At 46.7% G+C, this 24,277-nt stretch overlaps 8 protein-coding genes across 8 annotated transcripts; 3 read left to right on the top strand and 5 right to left on the bottom strand.

Moving 5' to 3' along the window:
• Window positions 1–5,215: 5,215 nt before the first annotated feature.
• On the top strand, window positions 5,216–8,021 carry BO72DRAFT_477035 (Zn(II)2Cys6 transcription factor). Its single transcript, XM_040947413.1, has 6 exons — window positions 5,216–5,382; window positions 5,442–5,516; window positions 5,580–6,143; window positions 6,219–6,407; window positions 6,465–6,736; window positions 6,792–8,021. The coding sequence occupies exons 1-6, from the start codon at window positions 5,249–5,251 to the stop codon at window positions 7,535–7,537; spliced, it is 1,980 nt and encodes a 659-aa protein (XP_040802139.1). The 5' UTR covers window positions 5,216–5,248; the 3' UTR covers window positions 7,538–8,021.
• BO72DRAFT_477034 (putative thij/pfpi) lies at window positions 7,597–8,331 on the bottom strand (the record flags this gene model as incomplete). The annotated part of the gene is made up of 1 exon (XM_040947412.1): window positions 7,597–8,331. The coding sequence occupies exon 1, from the start codon at window positions 8,311–8,313 to the stop codon at window positions 7,597–7,599; it is 717 nt and encodes a 238-aa protein (XP_040802138.1). The 5' UTR covers window positions 8,314–8,331.
• A 385-nt stretch (window positions 8,332–8,716) lies between these two features.
• On the bottom strand, window positions 8,717–9,373 carry BO72DRAFT_458296 (uncharacterized protein; the record flags this gene model as incomplete). Its single annotated transcript, XM_040946370.1, has 1 exon — window positions 8,717–9,373. One exon carries the CDS (start codon window positions 9,371–9,373, stop codon window positions 8,717–8,719), a length of 657 nt encoding a protein of 218 aa, XP_040802137.1.
• Window positions 9,374–10,501: 1,128 nt separating this feature from the next.
• On the bottom strand, window positions 10,502–12,406 carry BO72DRAFT_427818 (Dyp-type peroxidase). Its single transcript, XM_040942999.1, has 5 exons — window positions 12,100–12,406; window positions 11,636–12,021; window positions 11,262–11,569; window positions 10,820–11,200; window positions 10,502–10,762 (listed from the first exon to the last, which is right to left on the bottom strand). The coding sequence occupies exons 1-5, from the start codon at window positions 12,397–12,399 to the stop codon at window positions 10,509–10,511; spliced, it is 1,629 nt and encodes a 542-aa protein (XP_040802136.1). The 5' UTR covers window positions 12,400–12,406; the 3' UTR covers window positions 10,502–10,508.
• Window positions 12,407–13,246: 840 nt separating this feature from the next.
• On the top strand, window positions 13,247–15,779 carry BO72DRAFT_84717 (putative galactose oxidase). Its single transcript, XM_040950773.1, has one exon. The coding sequence runs from the start codon at window positions 13,446–13,448 to the stop codon at window positions 15,753–15,755; it is 2,310 nt and encodes a 769-aa protein (XP_040802135.1). The 5' UTR covers window positions 13,247–13,445; the 3' UTR covers window positions 15,756–15,779.
• A 140-nt stretch (window positions 15,780–15,919) lies between these two features.
• On the bottom strand, window positions 15,920–16,414 carry BO72DRAFT_495656 (uncharacterized protein; the record flags this gene model as incomplete). Its single annotated transcript, XM_040948573.1, has 1 exon — window positions 15,920–16,414. One exon carries the CDS (start codon window positions 16,412–16,414, stop codon window positions 15,920–15,922), a length of 495 nt encoding a protein of 164 aa, XP_040802134.1.
• A 3,243-nt stretch (window positions 16,415–19,657) lies between these two features.
• On the top strand, window positions 19,658–20,170 carry BO72DRAFT_495655 (uncharacterized protein; the record flags this gene model as incomplete). Its single annotated transcript, XM_040948572.1, has 1 exon — window positions 19,658–20,170. The coding sequence occupies one exon, from the start codon at window positions 19,658–19,660 to the stop codon at window positions 20,168–20,170; it is 513 nt and encodes a 170-aa protein (XP_040802133.1).
• A 1,339-nt stretch (window positions 20,171–21,509) lies between these two features.
• Window positions 21,510–23,783, bottom strand: BO72DRAFT_495654 (uncharacterized protein; the record flags this gene model as incomplete). Its single annotated transcript, XM_040948571.1, has 3 exons — window positions 21,510–22,985; window positions 23,057–23,463; window positions 23,513–23,783. The coding sequence occupies 3 exons, from the start codon at window positions 23,781–23,783 to the stop codon at window positions 21,510–21,512; spliced, it is 2,154 nt and encodes a 717-aa protein (XP_040802132.1).
• Between the last annotated feature and the right edge of the window lie 494 nt (window positions 23,784–24,277).

The raw sequence follows: 24,277 nt of genomic DNA, 5'->3' as shown, positions 1-24,277 counted from the left end.
AAAATTATCTAAATATTCTGTAAATAGAGAATTTATAAAACTTTAAAATTTTATAAATATATTTATTAGTTTAAATAATATAATCAAATACTTAAACAGTTTATATTTTATTTAGAATATTATTTTCTATTTATATTCTTTTATAATTCTAATTTTATAATAGATTTTATATAAATCTAATTATATAAACCAAAAAGCTCTTATAAATTAATTAATATATTTATTAATTTATAGTAGTAAATAAATATTTTTTACTATTTATTTATTTAATTTATAATAATTTATATATATTTATAAATTTTTATCTTTTTTATTTGTAAACAGAACTAATACATCTACTAGTAATTTAAAATACTAAATCTATTTTTTTATAAATATTTTTTATAAATAGTTTTATAAGATTTTTTTTTATAAATAATATTTTATATACTTGCTCCGGCTTCGGCCGGAAATTCTTATAAAAATTAATTTTTAAATTAATTTTTAGTTTTTATATAAACAAGCTTGCAGTTTTTTTTTTTATAAATATTATTTTATACTTATAGTATTATATTAGTATCTTTTAATTAATAATTATTTTATATATTTTTTTTATTATTATTAAATAAGAATTTATTTCTATAAGTTTTTTTATAGTAATTTCTTCCATTATAATTTATAGTACTTTTAATATACAGTATTTATAAAACTAGAGCTGATATTTATTAAATTTTATAATAAATTTTTATTATTTTATTTAGAATATTCTTAAAACTATTTTATCTATTTTTAGTATTATAATTATAAAATCTATCTAATTCTTACAGTATTTCTAAATATTTTCTAAATATATTATAAATATTATAGTTTTTTTTAATTATATATTTTTTTATCTAATTTCTTCTATAAGTATTTTTGCTGGAATAATTAGTTATTTTATTTATTTAATAAATATTATAAATATTAGATTTACTTTTATACTGTTGTTTATAATAATTTTAATTTTTATAAGATATTTTTTTTTTATAAAAAATCAGTTATTTTTTTAGTTTTAAACTAAAATAGATTATAATTTTAATTTAGCTTAAAATAAATATTATAATTCTATCTGCTAGTTATTTTATAAGTAGTTTAGTTAACTAGTAGTTTTTTATCTAGTAATTTATTTTTTTATAATTATAATAAGTTTTTAATTTAAAGATTTTTATAAATATTTATATTATTAAAAAAGATTATTTTAGTTTCTAAACTCTTTTTATAAAACTATTAGTCCGGGTCTCTAGTTTTTAAATTTTATTTATAAAAATAATAGATCTGCAACTTTTTTTTAAAGTCTATTTATAAAATATTATATTTTTTATTTATTTATATTATTAGTTTAATACTAAATATAATTTTATAAATAATATAATAAGATCTTATTTTATTATAAAAAAATCTACTACTTACAAATCTTTTTCTAGACTGTAGAAAAAAATAATATAAAAAATAAATAAAACTATATAGTATTAATATTTTATATTTTATAATCTAATTTAGTTTTTATTTTTTTTTACCGCTGGAGATAAATAAATTCTAGTTTTTTTTTATAAAACTTAGTTTTAAGTATTTTTAATCAGATTTTTTATTATTTATTTACAGAATTTTTTAGCTATATTTTAAGAAACTTATAAAAACCAGTTTATTTTTTTTATAATAAAATTCGGCTGTTTTACTTTTTTATAAATTATTTAGAATATAATTTAAGTAAACTATTATAATATATATTTTTTAGTTTTTATTTTAATTATTAGTTTTTATAGTTAATTTTTATTTAGTAATAAATATATAATAAATAGTATAATCGCAGATATTATATTATTTTTTATTTATAGGCGGGTTAATATATATACTAATTTTTTTAGTCTCTGCGGTATCAGAGTTAGAATTTTTTAAATTTTTATATAGTTACTTTTTTATAATACTAATTTCTAATTTATTTTAGATATTTATAATCTGTTTAAATAATTACAGTTATTTGTAAAGTTTATAAATAGAAGTTTATATTTTTTTTTTTACTATATAAGATTTTTTTTCTATAGTTAATATATAGTTTTTTATAATTAAATTAAAAGAGTTATTTCTGGTTTAGCTTTATATATTATATTTAGTTATTATTTAATAAACTATTTTATAAAATATAAACAATAAGATTATAAAAACTAAAAATAAAATAATATAAAAAATAAATAATTCTTATAAGTCTAAAGATATTAATATATTATTTTAAGATATTATTATTAATTTTTTTAAGTTATAAAATACTATTTTTAATTAAGAGATTATAATCGGCTTGCTTAATTATTATATAACTGATACCTGAGATTATATATATATAGCTTTCTCTTCGCGGTATCTGCGAAGATTGGAAGGGCTGGTCCAGCCCTTACAGGGATTAATAAAAGTTTTTTAGTTATACTATAATAATATATCTTTTTTCTTAACAGCTAGTTTTTTAGCTGAGAAGATATACAGACACACAGACTTTATAAATATATATTTAATAAAAATCTTATATAACTAGTCTAGTAGTTAGAGGTTTGTGTTTATAACAGATTAAACTAATAACTAATAGAATAACTTTATATTATATTATAAAATATCTTTGGATACATATTCTAAAAAATAATTATTATATTATTAATAAAAAAACTAGAATATAAAGCTAATAGCTTTATATTATATATACTATGTAAGATTATATTAATATAGGATTTAGGTAGAATTTAAACAGACAGATATTCTTAGTAGTTTTTTAGATATTCTTAGTTCTCAGTGGTTCTTCGGATTCCGGGTCAACGGGAGCCTCTTGCTCACACCGTGACACCACCCAAGTACTACTTTAATACAAATCAAGGTACATTCGGCCAACCCCTGTGGATTAGATTATAAATAAAGAAATTAAATATAAATATATAATTAATAAAATAAAAAAATAAAATAAAAGCAGATAAAATAATAAAAAAATATTATTTTGTTTTAATATTAATTCTTATTTTATTAGTGTTGGAGTTTCGAGGGTTTTAGTTTCAATTTACTAAGACTTCATCTATCTCTCACTTTTCCATACAAATTGGGTGTAGAAGTGAGGTGAAAGTGAAGTGAAAGTAAGGTCAAAGTAAAAAATCATAAAATTCAGAATAATCAAAGATTAGATAAATAAGAAAATAAACAGGATGTTGAATTCAATACATGACTGGTGGATCAATAGAACTTATTGAACTGATTCAGAAGAACAATAGGAATTATTATGCTATTTAAGCCAAATTCCTTTGTTTACTGATTTCCTGAATCGGAAACTGAAAACATTCAATAAACATAAAAGTAACAATGCAGGGATGGAATGAATGGAGCGGGCTAGAACAATAGCCCTTATTCAGATAACTGAATCATGAAGGCTAGGGCTTAGGGCTTTTATACCCAGGTGACCTGCCAGTCTGACAATTAGTTATTTCTATTTTATTAAAAATTATAAAACTTTAATCTTAATAATAGCTATACTATAAGAGTTTTTTAGAATTTTTTTTGATTAATAAATAAAGACTAAAATTAAATATATTTATATTAATACTAGTCTATCTAATAAAGTAGATAGATAAGTATTTAATCTTAAAACATAATAATATTAAATCTTTTACTAAGAGTTGTTTAGCTAATTATAAGAATATATGTAGTCTTATTTTACAGTATTAAAATTTAATACTCCGGGTTCTCTGGGTTAGAATATATTAATAGTACTATAAATATTTTTTTAATAAAATACTTTTTCAGATAAATAAACTAATATAAAATATTTTTTTAACTGTTTAATTAAGTAAGCAATCTTTAAATAAACTGAAAATTATAGACAAATATATTATCAATATTAGCTTCAAGCCCTTGAAAAAGTAAGAATATAATAAATAAATAACTAATTATAAATTTTTATTTAGTTTGCTAGCTTGACTGTCTATATAATATTACTATTCTCAAGAAGTTGAATATAATAATTTATAAATAATTACTAACAGCTTCTTCAGCTAAATAAAGAATTAATTCTTTATTTTAATTCTTAAAAACTAGATTAGATTAAGAAGTTTTGTATTTAATTTAAATTAATTATTTAATAGATATTTAGACTAATTAAATTATTTTATATAATTTAAATAATTAGTTAATTTTAATAATAGCTACAGCTGCCAGATACTTAACTAAAAATATCTAATTTTAAATTATTATTATTTATTTAAATCTGAATTAATACAGGTTTAAAATAAATCTTTAGTTGGACTATTTTGTTTAATTCTAATTTTAGAATTTTAAGTTATTCTACCAGAAATTATTAATTAGTTTTTTAGTTAAAAATTAAATAGTTTTTAAATATATATATAATTATTACAGCTAATTAGATAGTCTGCAGAGCCCTATTTAAGCTCTATTTTAACTAATTTCCTGGCGAAAAAAGTTAATTCCACCTGTGGATTAGACAAGGCTTTTGCAGCGCCGCCGCAACCCACTGGCTGCACGTCCGCCAGGTTTACTGCCCCACTTTCTTCGTTCCAGGCCGGTGCCATGGCACGCGGGCGGAATGAATGTGTTTGGCCCAGCCATTTTGGCAGTTAGTGACACCGAGACAGATCTTTCGAGTCGGTACCTCGTGATTGTACCCAGGGTCGGTGGTTAGATCGGAAGTGGAAAGTAATCCGGGAGAGCTGGATTGGTGCGCCGGGCGGTTATCATAGATCCTTGATCTAAAGATCTTGCTTGGCGGTATGAGGCTCGAGGCTATTAATAGCCTCTCAGATTCAGAATTAGGAACTTCGACAATCTCTTCCGCCCGGTCAGTCACCCCGGAATCATAGGAAGGGGCATGGGGATCGGATATTGTATTCAGCTGTCCTACTCTGTGTAATAGCCCTTAAATTGTAGTCAGACATACTCATATTCTTATCCAGCGGCTATGCTGGTCGGGCAAGGCCATTCCCGGATTTCTACTTACGAGCTGGGGGAATCTGAGTATGCTGAGCACTGGTACAAGTGCATTAGTAGTTATACGTGACTGTCTGGTCTGACAGTAGATGGACTGATTACAGTTGGACAGATGTTTCGGAGGCGGACGGGAGGGGTAGAGAGTTGATTTGTCAGCCGACATGTTTCATCTTGTCGGAGTCATGGGCTGGTCTCGGAGCATATTGAATCGCCTCAAACTCCCTGCGCTACAAGATTGAAGTCACAAAGGCGTGAGTGGCTGATGATGGATAACGCCATAACGGACCACACGGAACACACGTCTCCTCAAAGGAAGAAAGCGACACCGGCATGCGAAAAATGCCGTGTCCTCAAGGTGAAATGTGTTCAATCCGGAGAGGGACAGCCTTGTACTAAGTGCGCGTCACCCCTTTATCTGGGCATCGTTTTCATCAATCTCCGGCTGATCTCAGTAGATGTGCCAGATCAAACTCTCAATGTGTTTTTCCAGCGCCCAGACAGCGACCTCGAGTTTTACAACGAGCGAAACCGTGAGTCTCCCTGGAGATAAATCCACTTAACAGGTCATTTAGACTAATAGGGTGGGAATGAAGGCGTCTGATCGATCTTGAATCCAAACTCACCAATATCATCGGGCTGCTTTCGCGGTCGAAGGGTCCCGTGGCCGAAATGCCATCCCCGCTTGATGAGAATTCCGGATCGCCTGCCATGCCCGAATATCCCGATGACAGGCCGGGCCAAAGAGTCGAGTGGATGAGCGAAGCCTTTCTTCCTGATTCTGCAATGGCTGCCGGCCCGAAGTCAAGCGAGGACCAGAATGCCCTAGAATCTCCGCGGGACGCACCCACTGCCATAGACACCGCGTGGATCACCAACACAGGACTCAACCCCGTCGTCCTCGAGCATCTGCTGGACAGATTCCGCGGCATGGCGTCCTATTTTCCATTCGTGCAGCTTCCATGCGCCTGTACTGCTGCATCAATGGCTGAAAGTCGCCCGTTCCTGTTGCTTGCCGCTGTTGGTGTCGCCTCGTCGGATTACTGTCATCTCCAACACGCTCTCATCGGACAATTCAAGCAATCCCTGAGCGAGCGGGCTATCCTAGCTGGCGAGAAGAATCTAGACCTGCTGCAGGGATTACTTGTCCACCTTGCCTGGTAGGATGTTGGTCCCAGCAGTACCTTCTCTTCTTTGTCGTCCATGAGGGGCATTAACAGGCTGACTCCCGTCAGGTTCCATTTCTCCTTTATCCCAGGAAGCCAGCAAGCATACCAGTACCTGCAAATTGCAATCAGCATGGTCATCGATCTGCGACTCGATCAAGAGACTGCCGACGTGGTTGAGCAACGAAATGAACTCACCGATGTCTATGCTCGGGATGCATGCCGTGCTTATCTGGGCTGCTATTACATGTCTAGCATGTGAGAAGCCATGATCCACCGCGATAGACCTTCATAGGCTTAGGCTTACTTTGGTAGAATAGCAATGTCCTCGGGAAAGCCCAACAATCTCCGATTCCACAAGGACATGCTCCGATGCGCGAAGATGCTGCACCAGGAACCAGAACCGGAATTTGAGACTGACCACTTGATATATCCGATAACACAGGTATTACAGTTTAATGAGGACGTGTGTGAGACTCATCGGTCAGAAGGAATCTATAGCCCCCGCTTGTACATCTATGCTGAACGATTCACAACGCGGCTAGAAGAATGGTGGTCGTCTCTCTCAACGGAAGTTCGCAACAACGGTATGAAGTTCTCAGGATCTTGTGGCTACCAGTTTGGCTGACCTGGGATCTGCAGTGTTGCTGATTGACCGCTATTATGCCGTCAAGATTCGCATTGAAGAGATGGGCTTGGTATATTGCTACGGGCAGAGAAGACCGCCGTCTCGAATGGCACAGAGAGAGTTGACCATCTTGTCTGCACATCCAATGGTCATCAGTCACTTGACTGATTGTGTGAGTTCTGCCAAAGACTATCTCGATATCTTTTGCGCCCTTCCGGCTGCGGCGCAATGTCGCTTGCCATTTTCTACCTGGTATCAGGTTGTTCTGGCGGTCTTTGTGCTCTACAGGCTGTCCGTGGGACTGCCCGAAGTACCACAGTGGAACGTTGACATCGCACGGGAAACGGTGGATCTACAGGAATACACCGATCAACTTCTGTCTCATCTGCAGGGTATCGCGCCTTTGTCGGACCGACAGATACCCACCACGAGTCTCTTTTCGAGGATGCCCGAGATCATGCAAAGTGTAAGAACTTCTTACGCGTTGGCGAAGGAGAATGGCGCACCAGTTCGGGACAGCCGCCATGCGCACCACGACCTCGCGTCTGTGAATCGCACAGCCTCCTCTACTCCAGGGCTGCACCGCTGCCCGGCCGTGCGGTATTCTAGCCGTTCCGTCGCCCCGGAGCTTGATCTACCTACACTGCAGAGCGCGATTGCTACGGAAGTCCGGAGCATCGAAGATGAGAAGCTATGGGGCGATCTATTCCTGATGGGTACACTTTCTAGCATGGCAGGTTCATCCTCGATCGGATTGTGACAGGTGATCCATGCTCCAGACGTCCAGTCTGCACGGCTTCGGTTCAGCATCGCACCACCTCAGACCTCATCGGGGAAGACATGGGTGGAGATCTTGTTTCCAGTCGAGTCGTATCGCTGCGGTAGGACGTTGAAGAGTCCGTCCACATCGCGTGGTTCGAAATCCAGCGACAATGCCGCCTGGGTGAGCAGGTCCAGCCCATAAGTCTCTTTGATCCAGTGGGCGACCATGTCCATTCCCGCCACCGCTCCGCTCCCTGTCCAAATGTTGCCGTCCACAATCCACTTCTTCTCCTTTGTCCACTTGACCTTCGGGTATCGCTTCTTAATCCAGTTGTATTCGAGGTTGTTGACGGTGGCCCTGCGGCCGTCTAGAGCGCCGGTGGCGGCCACCACCGCGGCTCCGGTGCACGTCGTAAACAGTAACTTTCCCGAGGCCGCATGGCGGCGAATGAGGGCCTGTAGTTTGGGCGGAAGCTGCGATTTGGCGGGGATATCCCCCCCGACGATGAGGATATCCAATTCGGGGACCTCGTCCACCGTCACCGTAGGCATGACGGTTATGGCGCTGGTCAGCAGGTGCACCGGCTCCATGGTCGCGCCGATATGGTGGAAGACAAACTCGGGCGCCTTGGCCAGAAGGTCTGGGTCGACCGGGGCGTAGTGATTGATACCGTCCAGAAGCATCTTACTCGCCGAATTGAGCAGATCGCATGGGCCGATGACGTCGATCGTCTGGTAATCGAAGAGTGGGCAGCCGACGTGGATGGGGGCCATTATGGTAGGAGTCCTGTTGATCTAGTGTGGTCTTGAAGGATGAGTATCAAACGAGTACCAAATATATATCAAATAGTATGCAATCAAGCTGTTGCCCTCAAATAACAATAACAATCCCGTGGGCCATGTTTCCCCGTGCTTAAATACTGCCGAAACACTGCCAGATTCCGATGCCGGCATCGCGGAGCGGGCGGTTCCAACCGTTCCGTCCGCCGCGGTCGGCCTTCTTGGCACGGGCAACGGGGGAACTTGACCGACCGTGCCCGCGAGTGACACGAGAAAACGGAGATCATTGTCTGAGGTCAAGAATTAATTTCATGCTATAGCAAATAATGTATTGGTGATAAAAACATGATATGAGGGTGTGTGGGCTGGTGCAGTCCAGCCCTCGTGCATTAGGGCCTCATCCTGTCTGCCCGAGATCCGCAGCCACTGCTGCTTTCAGCAAGAGCTCCAACTGCACCAATTTGGTCTCGGTGTTGAGATATTCCTCCAGAATGATTTGCAAGTCCATCCGTTCGTCACTGCCCCCGATCGCCGGGCGTGGCCGCTTGCTGCCACGCCGAAAGTCGTGGTCCCAGTTGGGAATCTCGCAGTCTACTTCCGAATGCCACCAGGCCACGTGACAGGTAGAATTGAAGTCACTTTCATCAACAAACGTATCCATTCCCTCGTACGTAAAGAGGTCAAGCTTGACCCCCCTCAACTCTCCGGTCGGCTTCAGTTGCCGATACAGCTGGACTTGTCTGGTGTCAGGCCGCAGGATGTATCCGTACAGCTCGTCCAAGTCCGGGCGCCATTTCCGGAGGGTGGTGAAGGCACGTACAAGGGCGCGCTGACACTCGGCCTTCCAGTGATCCTCGGTCACCGAGCGGGGCTCGTCGGAGGTGGTCCGCCATTTCACTTCAGTCATGAATGACCCCCGGGTGAGCGCGCTCACCAGGGTATAACAGTGTGCCTTCCAGGCATCCCCGTCGTCCGACCCCTTTGTTGTCTCAAGGGGCTCGACGCCACTCTCGGTGGCATCGACAGTAATGGGAAGAAGTCGAAATCTGCCCATGATGTTGGTCAAATAACTGTGCCACGTGTAGCTAATGTTGCGGGCTTTGTTTCTGGGACGTATTGTCAGGGGTGTGGTTCATTGGATGGGCTCCAGTCGGGGAACGGTATACATATTTATAGCCCAGCAATCGTGGCGACTTTATTGGTCCACTCACTCGTTCCCGAGTGAATGCGTTCATTATAGCCTACGGCAACCATTGTTCTGGCGGAGAGCAAGTACTGGAGATTTTACTTACGTTGTGTTGTCGTACCCTTGTCATCCGTCGCCGAGGGAAGTTGTTGAAAGAGAATGCTTATCAAATCTCCTCGTGGGGCTATGTTAGTGGATTATGAACAAAGGTCCGAACAAGGACTTTGTGTTTGCCATATCTGCCACGACCTGTTGCCCCTTGAGATCAACCATACATATACCCCAGGTTGTAGCCGGTGAAAGCTAGTAGTAGCATCTCAACACATTGAACTAAACACAACGACTACACGAAAGATGGCAACGAATACTCAAGAAAGCGCACTTCATATCCTGCCAGAAGGATCTGCGCCAAATGCCCTGCCTAGTAGCTATAGTGTGGATCATGATGGCTGGTGCACGATTACGAGCAATGCGGAAGGTAACAAGGCAGGGTTTGGTTTTGATTATCGTGTTGACGGCGATATCTCGAAATGCATGATGGCACTCGATGACGGACCATGTGGCCGGACGTTTTCCTCTCTGGGTGATCTGAACATTCACCAACACGGACATCTGACTGCAATAATGGGCAACCCGAAAGCGGAAGATAAACAGACAAGACCCAATGGGCTTCCTCTGAGCTATCGTTTGGATGATCATGGTTGGAGATGCATGATCGAGGTCCATGGCGGACCATGTGGCCGAGTATATTCAGCCCTGTATCATTTGGAACGCCACCATCGCCGAGAACATGAATATGAATGCTACTTCTGCCCCAACTGCCACAAGATGCTCTCTAGTCGGGACGCGGTCAGACGGCATATGAAAAATGCCTGCCGCTCGACACCGCGTGACTTGATGCATTTGCAGACGCAAAAGACACGCAACGCATGAGATCAGAGGAAACAAGGTTTGTGAATATGGTATCATCTTGCCTAGAAAGCTAATTACACGGCCATGGCTCTCAAGCAGTCGAAAAGTGCTCCCTCAACGCGCTGAGAGAAGGAGTAAAGAAATACTCACCGCCCCTTTGGTCCACCCAGGGGCTAATACCCAGATTTAATTTCACCGTCTTGTCGGGGTTTTCTCCATCATACAGACTGATGTGGCCCTCGGGATGATCCTTGCGAAGCCTCTGGTTGACAAAGGGGTCCATGCCCGGCCCGTCGGGGAAGGTCTTGGTCTTGTACTCGGGGAAGGAGGCGTTGCTCGCCCAGCCTGGCTCGTGTCAGTATTCTGTAGTTCCATCGTAAGCCCTAATGTCAACCAACGTACGAGTCATAAGGAAATTGAATCCATCCCGGATCAGGCTCTGATAGCAGGTAAAGTAAATGCCCCGGTGCTCAATGGTCTTTCGCAGCCGCTTCTCCTCTTCAGTCAGTTCCGGACCAAAGGTAATGCCTCGTCGAAGAATGACGCTGGCATCCTCTTCCTGTCCCTCGGCCTCTTCTTCATCGCTGTCGGGCTCGGGCAGTGCGGTCTCGTCCCCGTCTTCTTCGGTCCCCACGTCGCGTTTCTTATCGGATCGAGGGCGCATCTTGCGGATGTGCGCTGCAAATGGACAGCTCTTGATGCTCTTCTTAGGTCGGAAGTCGAACGTGTTGTTGAAGGCCAACTCTGGCTTATCCTCGTCGTAAGCGTACACCACGGGAGCGCCTATGCTTGATCAGTCTGCATTCGTCAAGAGAATAGGAATCGAAATTCGCCGGGTTCGTACCACTCTTCCAGCGACCCATCAAGTGAGCTCCCAGCTTGGCCGGACCATTCGGCCCTGCGTAGTTGGTGCCCGGGATCTGAGAAGCCTTCTCTTCGAGGAACTTCTCAAACTCGGGGACCTTCTGGTCCAACTGCCGGAAGACCAGAAAACTGCCCTCCTTGGCCCAGGCCGGGCCTCGCTTCTTGTTGGGATCTCCCTCAAACCCGAGGAAGATGTATCCCGGAGGACAGGCATGAGGCTCCCCCGGGGCAGGGGCCGGGTCCAGCCCTCGGATCTTAGGCTGCGAGATGTGGTCTTCGTAGCCAAAGCTGCAAACAGGAGGTACTTTAGTCTCCGATGGTCATGTAATTGAGGTTTCTCCAGAGCACACGTACTGTTCCTTGCCCCGGTTTGCCCCCGGTCGGGTTTGACCATCGCGACGAAAGGCGATCTTCATACTGTTCTCATTTGCATCACCCACGTAGAAGGCATCCTCCACGTCCACGATCTTCCGGCGGAGAGCCTTGGCACTGTGCGCCGCCACAATGAAGACGCCATCGACGCGCCAGTCCCACCGTTGCAGAGGATCTTCCTTGGCCAGATTAGCCTCCGGGGCTCGGAAGTCCGGATGCAACGCGGGGGGGCTATCGGCGCCCTCGTAGACCAGGTCATCGAACATGCCCTTTTCGAAAAGACCCTCATTGATCCGGTCCCGGCAATACTCGTCGGGGTCTTCCTGTTGGACCTTGACAAACTCGACCTCCACCTCGGGCCTTTCGACCTAGAACACGAAAACCGGGCGTTAGAGTCCGGAAGGAAAGAACAGAGAGCGACGGGGGGTGTATAGGCCATCACCAACCTTCAGCAGACCCAGATGGGTGAAGGCCACATTCACCGCGGTGAAGGGCACCCGATAGGGCTCGGGAACATCGCGTCGGGCTTGCGAGGATGCCTCTTCAAACTCTCCCACTCCCCGAAGGTGGTCCGCGCATTGCGTGCCGGTGGTGATTTCATTGTTGTCCAGCAGGGTCCGCAGGTGTTTGCGGAACTTGCCCTTGTCGGTGATTTTGAAAAACAAGTAGGATTCAAAGTGCTTGGGCAGCCGGGGCCAGATGCTCCCCTGGATGTTGTCAGTGTTGACCTTCTCTGGGGCACGCATATTGGTGATGGTCTGTCTCTGAATAGTTGGGACGAGGAGCAGACCCGCCCAGAGGAACCTTTTATGTCTGCCGCTCTAGCTGGCAAGAGACCACAGCCCTGAACTCTTGGTTACGTCGATCGCAGCTGAGCTGATAGTGCACATCCGGTGGCTCTGATGGTGACCTCTCATAACCCCTCCATTGGCAATGCAGTCATCGTCATACCCCTCAGCTGAAAAAAAGATGCGCCATAATCAAGTGAACGATGATTTGTAGATGGCAGAGTATTCTGCAGCCCCGAGCCCCACAGGCAAAACTGATCTATCGAAGTGGTAGATGTCGATCCCTCCACTTTGCTGCGGTGACGAACTGTCGATCGCGTCGCTTGGACGCCGACTGCGTCATTTGTTGAGCGGAGCTGAACTGTGGGGCTGGTTGAGGGTGAGATCGTCTGCTGCTGCATGCGATGATGCTGGTTGACAAATGTGTCAAGTCAATGGACGGTTCTTGCCTTGCCTACTACCCCCAATGCACTACCAACCGGGTACTATACGAAGACTACTAACTTACTGTACGTACACGTCTACATACTCAAGTACATATAGTACATCCTCAACCATGGCCCGGCCTGATGGACCGAACCGCCCGCTCGGGCAGGCTTGGCAAGATCCACTTCCTCAACCAAGGCAGATCCAGGCAGGTTTGCCGAATGCCTGCAGAATGCCTGCAACTACACCTTCCGGGGCATTTCTCAGCACAGCTGGAACACCGTCTCGATCCGGCTATCGACTTGGCGCTCACAACCGGAAATCATCTCCAACCAGCGTCACATCACAGTCGATCTCTGCCTCGACCTGCCTCGACTGCCTCGAAATGGCCTCGGTGGCGAGCTGAACCCCCACTGGCACTGCTGGAACCACTGACAAGAACAGCCACTGACCGCATTCCCGCCATTCTGGCTAAATCTATAAGTGGTTCTCGACCGAGTATATATTTATAACATGGTCTTCTCCTCTACAGTCTCCCCAAGTCCACCACATCACTCATTCCATCTTTTTGAGTCAACATGAAGTTCCGGTTGGCGGCGGGCCTCCTGCTTGGGGCAGTCGCCGTCGATGCCTTCATGCCCCCTGAATATGCCTATGAGTCCTCCCAGGCGGACGAGATTGAAATTGCCAAGCAGTCCACGGGAATTGTCAAGTATCAATCGCCGCCGGCGGACTCATACCTCATCCCCAAGACCAATTCCGATGATGCCTCCCAGAACTGGGAGGTGAAGTGTTCCAGCCAGAACAAGGCCCACAACTGCGAGTATGCCATCGACGACCGCACCGACCGCTACTGGAGCAGCAGTCCCGACGAGCAAGAGCCCTCCTGGATCCGCATTGACCTGCGGAAGGAGCATTATGTCTCGGGCGTGACCATGCTGCCTCGCCTGGAGGCCGAAGAGGGCCAGATTGGCGAGCACCGCATCCTGCTGTCGCCCGATGGAAACAACTGGACCGAGGTCGCCTACGGCACCTGGGGGTCCAACAAGAGCCCCAAGATGTCCGCCTTTATCCCGACCCCCGCTCGCTTTGTCAAACTGGTGGCGGAGACCGAGTCCCACCCCCGCAGTCAGACGAGAAACGGGCAGGTCTCCATCTCCAACATGGCCGTCTACGCCTATATCGAGGGCACGTTCCCCGAGGCCGACCCCAGCACGGGTGGTGTCTGGGGCCCCACGCTGGATCTTCCCATTGTCCCCGTCTCGTCCGCCGTCGAGCAGCATGGGAATATCATCATGTGGTCAGCCTGGGCCGACGATCAGTTCTTCGCCTCCCCCGGGGGCAAGACGCTGACCACCACCATGAACCGCAGCGGCATCATCACGCAGAGTGAAGTCTTCGAGACCAAGCACGATATGTTCTGCCCCGGCACCTCGATGGACCTCGATGGCAACATCGTGGTCAGCGGAGGCGCCGACTCGGGTCGCACCAGCGTGTACAATGGCACCGCCTGGAACAAGGGCCCCGCCATGCAGACCCCCCGTGGCTACCAGTCGTCCACCACCCTGTCCGACGGTCGCATCTTCGTGATCGGAGGGTCCTGGAGTGGCGGCGACAAGGTCGAGAAGAACGGCGAGGTCTACTACCCCGGACCCAACGCGCACTGGGAGACGCGCAGCAACGCCAAGGTCGAGCCCATGATGACCGATGATCGTCTGGGAGCCTGGCGTGCCGACAACCACGGCTGGCTGTTTGGCTGGAAGAAGGCCAGCGTTTTCCAAGCGGGACCCAGCAAGATGATGCACTGGTACAACGTGGACGACACGGATCGCAAGGGCCGCGTCCGGGGCTCGTGGGAAGAGGCCGGGGAGCGTGGCCAGGACCACGACTCCATGTCGGGCAGCGCCGTCATGTACGATGCGACGCGAGGAAAGATCCTGACCTTCGGCGGTCAACGTCACTATGACGGCTCCAACGGCTCCAAGAACGCCCACCTCATCACCCTAGGCGATGCTTACAAGGACCCGGAGGTGGTGGTCGCGGGCAAGGGTCCCAAGGGAGACGGCGAAGGGGGCATGCACTACAAACGTGTCTTCCACACCTCGGTGGTCTTGCCCGATGGCACCGTCTTCATTGCCGGAGGGCAGAGCTGGGGCAAGCCCTTCCACGAGGGCGACATCAACTTCACCCCGGAGCTCTACGACCCTGCCACCGACACCTTCCACGAGTTGACCCGCAACAACATCAAGCGCGTCTATCACAGTATCTCCATGCTGCTGCCCGATGCGACGGTTCTGAACGGCGGCGGTGGGCTGTGTGGTAACTGCACGGCCAACCACTACGACGCCGAGATCTACTCACCTCCCTACCTGTTCGACGAGAACGGCAACCCAGCTCGTCGGCCGCAGATTACCAGCATCTCCGACGGACACCGCGTCACCGTCGGCGATCAGATCCGATTCAAGACCGACGACTTCATTGAGACGGCCTCCCTGGTTCGTGTCGGAACCACCACCCACACGGTCAACACCGACCAACGTCGCATTCCTCTCGACACCCTCAAGCGTGTGGGTCATCTGCAATACAGCGCTCGTCTTCCCGCGGATCCTGGTGTCATCCTGCCGGGATGGTACATGCTGTTTGCCATGGATGCCAAGGGCACTCCCAGCGTGGCCAAGATGGTCAAGGTTGAGCTGCCCTCGCCTCCCGAGTACGTGTCCAACTTGGAGGATTCGGAGGCGGAGGAACAGCACGTCAGCCACGGTCATGTCGGAGTAACGGCGGACTGCGACGAGGATAACGAGGTGATGGGCGTCATTGCCATCATGTTCGCTTCGGCCAGCAAATTCTGGAAGAACTGGAAGGGTGCGCTCGTCTCGCAGGCTTAGCTAGTAAATTTTCACGGTTTCTTCAGTTAGTAAGGTTGTGTTGTACAATGAAAGCTTCATTTTGTTCTATATTAGCCTTTGATGTAGATTCTCATGCGGGTATCTCTAACGGGCCACCGTGAGAACGACGGAAGTGCGGGTCACCTGGACGCCATCCACAGGCATCAGTGATTGACTCGAGATAGCAGCATATGCTCCAGCCGATGGTGCATTCGGAGGGTGCGCTCACTGAAGAACCGCCGCCTACAAACGACTCCCCCAGTTTCATACATGCAAATCCACACGCCAGTAGTCTCCTGATGATAGCAATAGTCGTGACGATGCGCCGGACCGTGGTGGACGGCTTCGAGGGGATCACTGGGATGACTGCCGATTTTCCACCCCGAGCCACAAGCCGGACATCCGAAGGCGAGGGCCTGCTCTGCCATCAACCGACCAATGCACTGGGTGTGCCAGGTGCGTTGGCAGCTCCGTCGCCAGCACTGCCAGAATCGCGCCCGCGAATTTGCGTGGTGGTGAGCCCGACATAGTCCGCAGGTGACCAAGGGGTAAGCTTCATCCTCTAGCGACACCATCACCACCGGCTTCTCCCGCTCTCTGCGTTGTTCAGGAGAAAGAGAAGTCAGATGGAGAAGCCTAGGATGAACAGTGAAAGACATCTTTGTGGATGTGAGGGAGATGGGAGAACAATGCCATGTTTGTCTTGGAACAAAGCAGTGGATTTATATCTTTCACGCGGCCGGGGATTCGCGGGCTACAAACAAAGAGGGAGGCCATTGTTCGACCACACCACGTCTGGCAGGGTCCTGACATAGACTGGAGGGATCCCTTGTCTTTCTGTCAGGGAAGCAGGTCGTGTGCCTGATCGATCAACGCATGATTCTTAGTCCATCCTGGTTCTTTGACGGTCCTTTCAGGACGTTTCTTTAAGACCCTGTTTGTAAAAGCTTTCAACGGATCAAACACAAGGCAATACTTAAAGCTTTGTATAGTCAATAACAGGTGTCCCAGGGGTCCCATGGATGGGTATAAAATCCTGGCGAATATCCCATTTGAATCAACTGTCTTCACACTCTCAGCTCTCAATTCACCTTCAAAACAGCGCCCTCAAACACAGAACCAACACGTTCAACGACACAACCACCATCATGTCTTCTCAACCTGGCTTCCATATCAACCGGCTTCATCGCTCCAGGGATTCAAAATCTGATTTTGATCAGACAGAATGGCTGACTGTCGTGGCGGCCGGTATCACGCAGATGCTCGAATCATTCTGCTCATTCTCAACCTTCGGACAGTTGGCGACAACTGGAAGCTCATCGGCGAGCGTTTCGCCAGGCTTGCGATTAAGAGGAAGCGCCAGAAATGCAGTGCCGACAAGTGCTATACTGGACCATATGGGGTGGTTGGCTAGTGTGAAGACCAAGACTCCCAGTTCTACATCGAGACCTCGGACTCAGCCGAGGCCGATGCGCCTACCTTGACTCGGTGGATCTGGGACGATCCTCCTACGCAACCTAGCCCTTTGCCAGGGTGCTACTACCCTTTCATTCGCAGGATGTACTCGGATAACCAGGGTAATTCTCCAGAGCATGAGTTGGTGAGACGGACCGGGATGCAGATCTTCGATATTTACTGCTTCGAGCTTACCCACAAGCCCTTCTTAGATTCGAGGTCTTCTACAAGGATCACTGTGGAGTCGAGAGCCTTGTAGGAGAATCTGGTACCCCTTAGAATATCCACTACCTTTTTTCAATGATACTGAACCTCTGATGCATGTTCTTATCTTTGCAAACAGCTTTGCTTTGTAATCTTTGATATCCATTTGTCCAGATCACATTTAGTACACTCTGGACTCTGCTGCTTTGTGTGTGCAGTTCAACCCTGCTGTCCAGTGTTTACCTACCCTACCTACTTGCCACCTTCATATCCATTTCCATCCTCGATAGAACCCCCTCTTGAGACTTGATATTCTTCCTCTTCCCATTTGGATTTGAGCTCTGAGGCTCTTGTAAGACGAAGCATATCACCCCTGCAAATCTTCGTAGGACGTATGATGTTGCCGTGGGTCTGTACACCCAATCCTCGCCAAACTTCTCAAGAACCTGCCCCAAGCTCGAGACACATTGACTCGGTCCAGGATTTGTATCCGGTACACTGACTAGATCAAACTACCTCCAGCCCATGCCAAACCACAAACCCCGTCGAGGAGCTTTATCTTCGAGTCACACGTCTTGTTTGACCCGCGGGAAAGCATTCTTTGTGCACGTACATTCTTGTCAGTACTATCGAAAGTAGGTATGGCAAAAAGAGATAAGCTGATGAGCTTCTTTGTACAAGCTCATTGTTGGGAGGACCTTTCAAACCGAAGCTCGGCTCTATTGTTCAGTGTCATTGTGCCTGCACCTTTCATTCATCCAATCATTGTCATCTTTGGTTGTCTTGCTCCTTTATATCACCTTTTGTTACATGGTCAATGAATGATGTTGGCTGGAATCCGAGACTAACTTTGTGAATGACCATTTTCTTTAAGTATCTCATGTACCTCCCTTTATAAGATGGCCTGAGAGGCGATCTACCACAAAGTAAATATAATTGCATCACAGACCATCTACGTGCATTCTACATATGTTCTAATCTTTCAAGTCCACCATCATAAGCCTCGACTGCTGGGTATGAGTACTACAACCATCCTCGTGCTGGACACAATTAGCTTCAGGCCATCAAGCCATTAAGCCATCAAGCCATCTCTACAACATCACCCTCGAGTACAGTCTAGAATCAACCCTCATCAAAACACCACAGCCATAATGGGTAAACTCAAAAACCAGGCCTTGACCCAATCTAAAGGTATACCATACGGGGGGGCCCAATTTCGATCCAACGCAATGCGGGTTGGTCCAATACACCTTCGGTCGGATTATCGTCATCCGCCTAAACCCCAAGCGTGTGGGCAAGACTGGGAGATGATCGGCCAGAAGATCACCTCTGCTGCTTGGCAAAAGAAGCGTGAACGAGCCACCATCGACGCGAATCGGACTGGCCGGCTGAGGTCATCTGCGGAGGCTACTTATCTGGGGCCTTATGGAGCGATGGTCCGGTGTGATAACCAGCTCGGCTTCTATTTCGGGGCCCAGGCGACTTGGCCCTGACTCCTTTCCCCTTGAAAGGCACTGGTGGCTCGGTCTTTCACCAGTTCCCCGATTGTGGCCCTTACGAGCATAAACCGCCTTTCTCCGGAAGATGTATGCCACCGATGCCGCCGATAATTGTGCGCAATGTGCGCCCGTGTCAGACTTGGACCTTGAATCACGGTTTATGATGCAAATCGTCGCATCTGACGACCTGGTAGGGTGCAAGCCCTTTGATAGTGACTGGCTGGTGGCCTACAAGAGACAGGATGGAACAATCCGCCTGACCTCAAAAAACCATCCTTGAAAACCTAGTAGCACTGACTTGCAGTTGATTAGTCCTTTGATCTATTATCATTCAATCTTCTGATCTTTGTTCCACGCCGTTATTCTCCGAAGATGACCGTAGCTGGCCTTCCTCTTTCTGGTGTTTTCTTCTAATATATTGTTCAATTCGGGTATTTTCAATTCGTTCCTGGGGAGAACGAGGACGCGCTCCAAGATTCCATTCTCCTCTAATGGGACTTAAAACAATTCTCTCACTTGCCTCCCGAGCTGACCCATAACAAAGAACAAGAGCTTCAAGGTCTCTTATCTCTCTGATCTCGAACTGGTGCACCCTGGCGCTTGGCTATAAATACTAACCCTACCCCTCGGTTAGGCCATCATCTACTCCAGAGGAACAAGCCCTTCCCTTCATAGAACTTTAAGAGCTAGACTTTGATCCCAGATCTACGAAAAAGGATTTGATACATCCAGACACACGTGGAAATGCCTCAACTAAGTGATACACAACTTGGGGTAGCCAGCGTAGGGCTGGCGACGGATCGCATGGTACTCATCTTTCTCAAACCTGAGACTTGTGGCGAGGATTGGGAGGCAGTCGCCCAGGAACTGACCCGTGCAGCGTGGGAAAAGAAGCGTGAGGAGCCATTGGCGCCCTCTGAGCCGTGCGGTGCGAAGGTTTTCTGGGGAAATCATAAAGTCGGGTTCTACTACGAAACCCCGCTGGATCATCATCCCGAAGAAGATGTCCCCAGCGGCTCCGGCCCTTTTGCTCTAGCCTCCTTCGTCCTCCCTAATAGTCATGTCTACTATGACCAGAGCGACCCTGATGACTTGTTTCATGAGAAGCTGTTTCTCGGCAGATTGATGGTGGGCCAGGCTGACAATCAAATCGTGGATGCGCAGCAGAGCTTGTGGTCCCAATTGCTAATGCTCGAGGAGTGGCTCCAAGAAGACTGCGAGAGCTCTCCCAACTCTATCCTGGTGTTCGAAGCTTAGCTAGACTCAGGACGGACTTACTTGGGCCGGTTCAGCAATGAACATCGCGATTTTTTAAACAATTCACTTATCTTTCCAATTGTCGATCCGATCCCAGACATTCCAACTTCTCTTGTCTTCTCTTTCCTTCAGCGACATACTCCAGAATCTCTTCCGCCTCCGGGGACGGAGCTCCTCTCCAATTCTGTCCCGGTTGCTCCGTCGGTCCTCCGCCTCTTTATTCTACTTATACTGTCCCTCACATCCTTGGTGACGATTAAGACTTGTTTTCTGGACACCCTGCCTCTCAGAGACCCGCTGAAGAACCCTGTCAGACTTTGCTTGGATGCCCCACGGGATAAGCACTAGAAGGTCCGCTTTGAGAAGGGATCATCGAGTTCAATTCAGTTAAAACTAAAGACTAGTATGAAAAGGTTGAACCGACTATTTCCTAATCAGGACTGCTTGTATTCTTCAAAGCGAATGACAGCCCTCTTCAATCTTCGGTTGGAACAATCACACCCCCACTTCTGCCTCGTCACTGCCATTCAGCTAAGCGACTCGCCTTCAATCATGACTAGGGCAGGAACAGCAATGGGATAGGTCCTGGTTCAAGCAATGTTGCAGGATGTTTGGAGCCAGGATACAGAGACTTTAGGCTGTGAACCACTGTCAACATGCGAGTTTTCGAAAGAAGATGGCCCAAGCGGAACGGCTTCCAGTATTGTCCCAACATGCGTCTGAAGATACCCATGCCCCTTGCTTCGAATATTCAGCACGGCGCCCAAGAAAGGCAAAGGCGTGGACGTAAACGGCGATCCAACCGGCCATTCCGTTCTTGCTTGCGGGGTGACAAAGCCCTCAACACTCACTTCCTTAGCTGGCACATTCCGAGACCGTTCGGTCACTAGCCCCAAGAAAGGATGGAAGGACTTTTAGGACTCGCTAAATTGGCTCGTTAGTTCACTGTCGTTTCAAGAAGCAACGAGTCAAGTTTTATTCCTGGTACTCATCGATCCGAAGATCTGTCTATATAACGAGGTGTTACTGTACCACTGGCACTCCAGGTGCCCAGCTCCCACGCTGCCTGACGAAATAGAAGCCCTACCGACGGACTATCCATGGAGAGATTACACGATGCAAGCTCACGTACTATACTGTACCATTTCACACGCTCGCCTGCGCGGAGACGACCAAAGGCAACAAATTCATGCAGACTCAGGGCGCTGTGACATATCTGTTGGTCGGCCAAGACCTTGTTCTCGGAATGATTGGACGATTTCAATGCATATTGAAGATTGCAATAGACGTCTTCCCTCAAGCGCAAAGTGCATAGATGCTTCACAGCAGACGCCTCTGTTTAGTCGGTGATCCAGATACGCGAATCTTTGTCTAACAGCTTGAACCGAAGCCCGTTTGGCAGTGCTACTTCGTCAAATCTCACGGAAAAGCTTCTCCCGTTGTAGTGTGTGCGTAGAAATGACTTTGCAGTAGAGCCTATGGTCAGGCGTTGACCCAAGTCTGTGACAAAGGGTCGTGTTTCGCTGTATCGGAGAATATCTTCCTCCACAGCTACCCCTGCGCTGAACCCGGATCTACCAAGATCTTGTGTCATTTTCCACGTTATGTCACGCCATGCGGCGAGCCAGCGAGGGCAGTCTATCTCGAAGACCACAGCTTTCATAGTGGTTTCATTCTCGGGGAGCGGCCTTTCATGGATGTTGATAGTTATACCAGCGGCTTGCCTTTCCAGTGAACATTTTTTGCAACTGATACTGTGTCTTCGATAACCATCGTAGGACCAATAGAATTCGCACCCGAGTCTCCCGGCTTCTCTAAGCAGATTGCTGTGTTTCACCGACTTTTCCGACCATTCGTCCCTTTTTTTCTCGACCTGACGTCGAGCGTGCTCTTCGATCCGTAACCGCAGCTGCTGGTGCTTTTGAGAAGCATCAGAGTAGCGCGCCCCAAAGCATTGAGGCATCAGATCCTGGAGAATACTAGGGTATCGACCTGCATCTCTGTGTCTTTTTTGAATGTAGTCCTCGACTTTGTATGCCCTCTCCATTTGCGAACGTTGTGATAAGAGCAGTGGCTCGAGGAAATTCGTCGGTATCTCTGGAGAGTAGTCTGCCAGAAGCGGGCAAAGTCTGACGCACATTTGATCGAGCGCCATCCACAGTTCCAGCACGGTCAGTACCATTATTGACACGGCTTCCGGATTGTCAGCGTAGATCGCACGCGCACGCCCATAATAGTCTCCGAACAGCGAGGCTAGGGCGGAGCTGAGACTCTCTGATGGTGTCAAGATATTCGTCCAGCCACCGAGCTCATTTTCTACCCAGCGTTCGCAATCGAATATGGTGAGCAGATTGTCCTCCTGAACTGTAGGAAGTCCATGTGCGTTACGCGGTTCTCGAGCGGGATAGGTGCGACTGAACTGGGATGTTTGTACTTGGCTGGGCGCTCGTGTCATCGCATTTCGGAGATACTCCGAACAGTTTTTGAGAGACATTTGAAGGTCTTTTGAGGTGTGTTGAAATGCTTGTGGTACAACGACTCGATCGGACTTGCGGATAGTGGCCTGTATATCTTGCAGAGCTTTCAGGATTACCCTCACAGTGGAGTGAGCCTGCTTCGCAACGAACTCGTAGGCGGCACTCTGCAACTTACAGGTCCGACGAGCGATCTTCATGCGAATTATCTCCAGTTGGTCGGCAGAGACGGTTGGACGCATGTTTGTGGCCTGGAGTCCGAGCCTTGCAACGAGGTAGAGCATCAAATTTTTGAACTGCAATTGCCCCTCGTCCTCGGGGAAGGCGCGACGAAGAATCGTCTGCAGGGCAACGCGCATGACAACCAATAAGGCGATCGTCGCCAGGGGAGCTTGCTACTCTTCCAGTTGACCTCATCATGCATATGCTTCTCGAATGACGGCCACTTGTTTCGTTTGCCGAAAGCTAGAAGTTGGGTCATCAGACACTCAGTAACCAGACCAGGATGTGCAGTATCTCTCTCCTCTGGCAGCGTTCTACCGGCCTTCGTAGAAGTTGGACTCATCTCGTCCACAACCTCAGTGGAAAGCCTTGTCAGGTCCCTTGCCAGCCAGGAACAGAACGTCGCCTCGCTCAGCCTGTCGCTGGGTATAGCCACACTCTGTCCGGGGAAACGGCGAAGTAGGCTCCCTTGGGCAGACAGCACATCCTTCGCAAGCGGTGATGCCTCAAAAGCATCGAAGATGACTTTTTTCTGCGTTGTATCATGGAATCCTATCCAACCGCAATTTTGGGCGCGAATATAGAGAGCGATGGCGCCTAGTTCTCACATTAGCCAACCTCCGGCAAGCTTAACCTGTCACTGTACCATCGAGTCGAAGGTCGGATAGCTTCTGCGCTAGAGCTTGTTCGCAGGGCCCAGCTGGTTTCTGGATCTCCAGCCAGTTCTGCAGCATCCCATGAGTGAGATTCAACCCCGCTCTGGATTCCGACGGGCTCTTGCTGAGGTAGTCCTGGAGAACTGCCAGAACATACTCGTGCAGTTCCCTCTCTTGAGGCACTCCATGCTCCTGTGGTAGCTTTGGGGGTAGAACGACATGGTGAAAGAGAAAGTCGAATGTTCCTTGCGTGAGAGGCATCGTGAGTCACTGATAACACTGTCTGACTGTACGTTGATGGTTCTCGATGGCATGAGCGGAGCCATCGAGTTCTTATATGCCTGCCCTTGACGTAGATGTGATGAAGGAAGGCGGTTGACGACAGAGTTTTCGGGGATGTGAAGCTCGCTTTCGTGTCACGAGGATTGAAGCAGCGAAAGCGAACTCATGACCAGCAGATTTGGGGATGGTGCCATAAATTTCTAGCTTGGTTCCAGTGAATGTGGACAGCACCTGACCCACAGACCATTTTTACACTTTGTATGGGACATGTTCAGCCCTGCGAGCCATATTTAGTCTCAGGTTCTGAACCCTCTTGGATCCAAATGACCACCAAGCTAGGGGTGCAGAAGAGGCCCCGCCTCCGGAGGGTGTCAGGACAGATGTCAATCGTGATGCTATTATGACGGAACGAAGTATACGTGATGAGGAATGACGGGTTCGGTGGGGAGTCGAAGCATAACTCCAAAGTGGCT

The sequence above is a fragment of the Aspergillus fijiensis genome, assembly GCF_003184825.1.
Source record: "Aspergillus fijiensis CBS 313.89 unplaced genomic scaffold BO72scaffold_19, whole genome shotgun sequence".
In the NCBI taxonomy this organism is placed as follows: domain Eukaryota; kingdom Fungi; phylum Ascomycota; class Eurotiomycetes; order Eurotiales; family Aspergillaceae; genus Aspergillus; species Aspergillus fijiensis.
This window is presented reverse-complemented; position numbering and strand designations above follow the sequence as displayed.

Coding starts and splice junctions, on each gene's coding strand:
- BO72DRAFT_84717 (XM_040950773.1), top strand. CDS start 13,446: ATGAAGTTCCGGTTGGCGGCGGGCCTCCTGCTTGGGGCAGTCGCCGTC.
- BO72DRAFT_477035 (XM_040947413.1), top strand. CDS start 5,249: ATGATGGATAACGCCATAACGGACCACACGGAACACACGTCTCCTCAA. Junction 5,517..5,579: donor GTTTTACAACGAGCGAAACC/GTGAGTCTCCCT, acceptor GTGGGAATGAAG/GCGTCTGATCGATCTTGAAT. Junction 6,737..6,791: donor AACGGAAGTTCGCAACAACG/GTATGAAGTTCT, acceptor TGGGATCTGCAG/TGTTGCTGATTGACCGCTAT.
- BO72DRAFT_427818 (XM_040942999.1), bottom strand. CDS start 12,399: ATGCGTGCCCCAGAGAAGGTCAACACTGACAACATCCAGGGGAGCATC. Junction 12,022..12,099: donor CCCATCTGGGTCTGCTGAAG/GTTGGTGATGGC, acceptor TTCGTGTTCTAG/GTCGAAAGGCCCGAGGTGGA. Junction 10,763..10,819: donor ATTCAATTTCCTTATGACTC/GTACGTTGGTTG, acceptor GACACGAGCCAG/GCTGGGCGAGCAACGCCTCC.